Source organism: Rhinolophus sinicus, chromosome 14, assembly GCF_057876585.1.
Source record: "Rhinolophus sinicus isolate RSI-liver-muscle chromosome 14, RSI-T2T, whole genome shotgun sequence".
NCBI classification, from domain to species: domain Eukaryota; kingdom Metazoa; phylum Chordata; class Mammalia; order Chiroptera; family Rhinolophidae; genus Rhinolophus; species Rhinolophus sinicus.
In genome coordinates this window covers 107,971,461-107,977,299 of record NC_142514.1, presented here as the reverse complement: position 1 = coordinate 107,977,299, position 5,839 = coordinate 107,971,461, and the positions used below count along the sequence as shown (strand labels likewise).

The 5,839-nt window shown below is 51.4% G+C and overlaps 1 protein-coding gene across 1 annotated transcript; it reads right to left on the bottom strand.

The window, feature by feature from the left end:
* Window positions 1-3,319: 3,319 nt before the first annotated feature.
* LOC148755783 (putative POM121-like protein 1) lies at window positions 3,320-4,812 on the bottom strand. The gene is made up of 2 exons (XM_088789863.1): window positions 4,762-4,812; window positions 3,320-4,402 (listed from the first exon to the last, which is right to left on the bottom strand). Exons 1-2 carry the CDS (start codon window positions 4,810-4,812, stop codon window positions 3,659-3,661), a joined length of 795 nt encoding a protein of 264 aa, XP_088645989.1. The 3' UTR covers window positions 3,320-3,658.
* Window positions 4,813-5,839: the final 1,027 nt, after the last annotated feature.

The following is a 5,839-nucleotide window of genomic DNA, read 5'->3' as shown; positions in this document are numbered from 1 at the left end:
ACTGCAGTCTTGTTTATGGGAACGCAGAACTGTTCCCCGGACCAGCAATCTGCATTGATGGCTACGAGGGGGGGGGGGGGGGAAGACTGTGACCGTGAAAGCCGTTTCCTTACCACTGGCTATAGGAAGGCTTCCCCCTCGTACCTAAAAGGTTTAAGTCTCCCCCGTTCCGGAGTATATTCTAGCGGTGGACGTGCTACATGGCCTCAGCTTACCGAAGTCGTCGGTAGGAGAGTTCCGTCTCTGGATCCGGGTGGTGAAAGCGGTGACACGCGGGCATGCTCACCACCCTCCTCAAGTGTTGCCGCAGCCTTGGCGCGTGGTTACCGTGCGACAGTACCACCTGCCAGGAGGGCAGGAGGAGACTGGTGGTACCCGAAGAAGTCCAGGAAGTCCGGCTGTGCCCCGAAGGACTGGTGGTGCCCTGAGAAACCCTGGCTGTGCCCAGGATATTGCATTCACCTCCAGGCTCCTCGCACAGGGCCCCTCGCGGAAGACGCTTGTTGAGTAGATTGCGAGGGGAGACCCTGTAGCGGTGGAGTGTGGGGACAGAGCCCCAGAGAGCAGTTTCCAGGCTCTCGGCCTCAGGTGGAGGGCTGTTGGCTCGGGTGGTAGATGGCCGTCTTAGCTGCGGCTGGTTGGCCGTCAGCTGTAACCACTGAGCCATTGGCCACTAATATAACTGCCACGGCTACGGAGGAGAGTCGAGGGAAGTGGAGGAGATTCGAAGAGACTCAAGGAGAGTCGGTCGGTTGGCCGGAAAGCGGACAGCAGGTCGCACGTCCTGTGAACCCAGCCTCCAGTGAGATCATAGTGGTATGACTCCCCTACCTATGGCTCTGTGGGTATTCCTTTTTGGCCTCACCACATCCTGCGTTCTTATGTGGGGGGCGGGAGCATAGATCCCGCAGGCCGTCCCGCACGACACGGGGCTGAAAACTTCCATAGTGAGGGGGCTTAAAACTTCTACAGTGAGGGGGCTTAAAACTTCTACAGTGAGGGGGCTTACTCTTCTATAGTGAAAGACTTGAAAGTTCTTCACTGAGGGGGCTTAAAACTTCTATATTAAGGGGGCTTTAAACTCCTATACTGAAGAGGCTTAAAACTTCTCTATTGAGGGGGGCTTAAAATTCTATACGGAGCGTGCTTCAAACTTCTATAGTGAGGGTCTGACGACTTCTATAGTGAGGGGGCTTAACATTTCTACATTGAGGGGACTTGAAGCTTCCAAAGTGAGGGGATTAAAACTTCTTTACTGAAGGGAAGTAAAACTTCTATTCCTAGGGGGCCTTAAAAGTTCTATAGTGAGGGGGATGAAAACTGGTACAGTAGGGGGCTGAAAACTTCTATACCGATGGGGCTTAAAGCTTGTATACTCAGGGGACTTAAAACTTCTATACTCAGGGGACTTAAAACTTCTAGTCTGAGGGGACTTGAAACTTCTATGGTGAGGGGGCTTAAAACTGCTATTCTGAGGGGCCTTAAAACTTCTATTTTTAGGGGACTGAAAACTTCTATAGTGAGGGGGCTGAAAAATTCTCTAGTGAGGGGGCTTAAAACTTCTATTCTGAGGGGGCTGAAAAATTCTCCAGTGAGGGGGCTTAAAAGTTCTATAGTGAGGGGGCTGAAAAATTCTTTAGTGAGGGGGCGTAAAACTTCTATTCTGAGGGGGCTGAAAAATTCTCCAGTGAGGGGGCTTAAAAGTTCTATAGTGAGGGGGCTGAAAAATTCTTTAGTGAGGGGGCTTAAAAGTTCTATAGTGAGGGGGCTGAAAAATTCTTAAGTGAGGGGGCTTAAAAGTTCTATAGTGAGGGGGCTTAAAACTTCTGTTGTAGGGGGCTGAAAACTTCTATACGCAGGGGACTTAAAACTTCTATTCTGAGGGGACTGAATACTTCTATAGTGAGGGGCCTTAAAACTCATATAGTGAGGGGGCTGAAAAATTCTTTAGTGAGGGGACTTAAAGCTTCTATTTTTAGGGGACTGAAAACTCATATAGTGAGGGGGCTGAGAAATTCTTTAGTGAGGGGGCTTAAAGCTTCTATAGTGAGGGCGCTGAAAATTTCTATAGTAGGAGTCTGAAATGTTCTATACCGAAGGGGCTTAAAACTTCTATACTCAGGAGACTTAAAACTTCTATTCTGAGGGGACTTAAAACTTCTATAGTGAGTGGCTTAAAACTTCTATAGTGAGGGCGCTTAAAACTTCTATGGTGAGGGAACTTACTATTCTATACTGAGAAGATTTGAAACTTCTTCACCGATGGGGCTTAAAACTTCCATAGTGAGGGGGCTTAAAACTTCCATAGTGAGGGGGCTTAAAACTTCTATAGTGAGGGGCTTAAAACTTCTATAGTGAGGGACTTTAAGCTTCCATAGTGAGGGGATTTGAAACTTCTTTACTGAGGGCGCTTAAGACTTCTATAGTGAGGGGACATAAAACTTCTACAGTGAGGGAATTTAGAACCTCTATTCTGAGGGGACTTAAATCTTCTGTAGTGAGGGGACTTAAAACTCACATAGTGAGGGGTTGAAAACTTGTATCCTGAGGGGCTTAAAACTTCCACATTGAGGGGACTTAGACTTCTATAGTGAGGGGACTTAAAACTTCTACAGTGAGGGAATTTAGAACTTCTATTCTGAGGGGACTTAAATCTTCTGTAGTGAGGGGACTTAAAACTCACATAGTGAGGGGTTGAAAACTTGTATCCTGAGGGGTCTTAAGACTTCCATATTGAGGGGACTTAGAACTTCTATAGTGAGGGGACTTAAAACTTCTATTCTGAGGGGTCTTAAAACTTCTAAATTGAGGGGACTTAAAAGTCATATAGTGAGGGGTTTAAAACTTGTATACTGAAGGGGCTTAAAACTTCCTAATTGAGGGGACTTGAAACTACTATAGTGAGGGGACTTAAAACTTCTATAGTGAGGGGACTTAAAACTCATATAGTGAGGGGCTGAAAACTTTTATAGTAGGGGGCTGAAAACTTCAATACCGATGAGGCTTAAAACTTGTATACTCAGGGGACTTAAAGCTTCTATTCTGAGGGGACTTGAAACTTCTATGGTGTGGGCTGAAAACTGCTATTTTGAGGGGCCTTAAAACTTCTATAGTGAGGGGGCTTAAAAAGTTCTATAGTGAGGGGGCTTAAAAAGTTCTATAGTGAGGGGGCTTAAAAAGTTCTATAGTGAGGGGGCTTAAAACTTCTATACTAAGAGGGCTTTAAGCTTCTATACTAGGGGGCTGAAAACTTCTATGCTGAAAGGCCTTAAAACTTCTATAGTGAGGGGACTTAAAACTTCTATAGTGAGGGGACTTAAAACTTCTATACTGAGGGAACTTAAAACTTCTATTCTGAGGGGGTCTTAAAACTTCTAAATTGAGGGGACTGGAAAGTCATACAGTGAGGGGTTTAAAACTTGTATACTGAAGGGGCTTAAAACTTCCTTATTGAGGGGACTGGAAACTACTATAGTGAGGGGACTTAAAACTTCTATAGTTAGGGTGCTATCTCGTTTCAGGGCCTCTGGCTGGCAGAAGAGGGAGCCTGGTGGACTGTGCTTCCTGGGTGACAAAGATGCACAGAGGTAGCCCCTCCAGCAGAATCTGGGAGAGTCACTGGGCCTTAGCAGGCGTGCTTCCTCCTGTACTTCGCCACCTATGGATTCGTGCTGGGAGCTGCAAGGACAGCTGGTGCAGGACCGCTCCATACAGCACATATGGCACTGAGGTCTGGGATGGCCTCCGTCTCACCTCCCCGAAGTGCTCTGTGGATGCTCTGGAGTGCAGCTTGCTTCTCCGCATCTAGGTGTGCCGCTGTGACTCGGAAGCCCAGCTCAGGGGGTGTTGGCAGTCTCACAGGGTCCCCTCGCCTGCGCGGCAGAAGACAAGTCTTTCGTTTTCGAGGCCTGGAACCGTCACGTGTGGGTGAGCCGTCTGTCCGGGTTCGCCTCTGCCCCTTTGTTCCATCTGCCTCCTTTTCACGCTGGCACTTCTGGGAAAGGCCGGGAGCCGAGGAGGGAGAAGGACCCTCCTGGCTCACTTTTTTGGAGGATTTCTGGAATAGCCGAGCACGGGATGTGGCTGTGGCTGTACGTCTCTTCCTCTGCGCAGGCGGGAAACCTCGGGTGGAGCTGTATGAGCTCGTGATGGCATTTCTTCTGGGGCAGGAGATTAGCACGGAGGTCTGGGATTTCTTGTCGCCCTTGTCTTCTGAGACCTCCCTATGGGGGATTCTCTGCAGAAGCCCAGGCCTGGGAATGAGGCAAGAGACCGCCAGGGCCCTAAATGCAGACCGTGCTCGCCCACTGCCGTCGGGGTTCCTTCCCGTGTCTCCTGAGATCGTCGCCTGGAGGATTCTCCGCAGAGTCCCAGGCCTGGGCACGAAGACTGAGTGGCCTCCCTGGACCCCCAGGGGCCTGAAAGCAGACCGTGCTCGCCCAGTGCCGTCGGGGTTCCTTCCCGTGTCTCCTGAGATCATCGCCTGGAGGATTCTCCGCAGAGTCCCAGGCCTGGGCAAGAAGACTGAGTGGCCTCCCTGGACCCCCAGGGGCCTGAAAGCAGACCGTGCTCGCCCAGTGCCGTCGGGGTTCCTTCCCGTGTCTCCTGAGCTCGTCGCCTGGAGGATTCTCCGCAGAGTCCCAGGCCTGGGCACGAAGACTGAGTGGCCTCCCTGGACCCCCAGGGGCCTAAAAGCAGACCGTGCTCGCCCAGTGCCATCAGGGTTCCTTCCCTGATTGGCCACCGGAGACACTGAGCTACAGGCCATCTGTGCGTGCAGAGCCGACAGCACCGCTTCCCTCTGATGGCCATGCCTGCTGATTGAGATGAGGGACCCCAGAAAAGTGCGCAGCATTTGAGAGAGCATGGAACATCGCCGCCGAGATGCTGTGAGAAAGCACGAAGGCAAACTCCTCAGATACCTGCAGTTTGGCCTGCGAGAGAACGGAGGGGCACGGACCGCTGTGTGAGGATGGCGGGCCCAGTGAACGCGGTGGGCATGGCGAGCGCCGTGGTGCTGGCCCTCGGGTGCCCGGGGCGGGCGTGGGAGACAGATCCTGCCCTGATAACCGCCCATGGGTCACTTGGGTGAGGTCTGTCTTTGGCTCGACAGCAGGCTCCTAGCCAGCTCCTTCAGCTGTCAACAGGGCTGAAGGCGAAGTGCCCACCGTTGGGCCTGTTGCCGGGATGCAGTAGGGAACAATGGACGCGCGTGCCCGAGACCGCCAAAAGCGCGCGGGGGCGCGCCAGCGCGCGCACGCGCGCCAGCGGGGGTCGCCGGGCGGCGCGCGGCCGCGTGCAGGGAGAGTCAGGGGCAAGGGGCACGCAGAGGGGGCCTCAGCGGATGCGGGAGGACCTGGGGCAAGCAGAGGTGTGGATCTCCCGGCGGGCGCTCCCGGATCTGCTGAGGGGTGGAGGTGTTTGCTTCAGGGCCAGGAGCAGGAACGCCTTTTGACAGGCATCAGCCCTGTCTCCCCTGGGGGCCACACAGCTGTGGGGAACTTAACTCCCAGCAGAAGGGAGACCCTGCTCCTCAGGGGTCACCCCGGGATAAACGTATCGTTGAAATAAAATGTTTCACTTTGGAAAAAGAAAAAAAAAGAAAAAAAAGAGGAAACTCCTTGTTATGACCCACTAAATTCATTTCATGACCAGCAGTAGGAAAAACACAGTGTTACTAAATGATACAAAAGTCATCTGAGTTGGAAAGAGAAAAGATGATCGTGGGCAATGCAAATGAATTGCCGGAACATAATACTGTAAAAATGACTTAAAGTTAAATCCTTGAATAGTAAAGGTTATGGTTCAAGTTTTTGTTAAAGTTAATCTTGTTAGATTC

Coding starts and splice junctions, on each gene's coding strand:
- LOC148755783 (XM_088789863.1), bottom strand. CDS start 4,812: ATGGCCATCAGAGGGAAGCGGTGCTGTCGGCTCTGCACGCACAGATGG. Junction 4,403..4,761: donor TCTGCACGCACAGATGGCCT/GTAGCTCAGTGT, acceptor CTGGGGGTCCAG/GGAGGCCACTCAGTCTTCGT.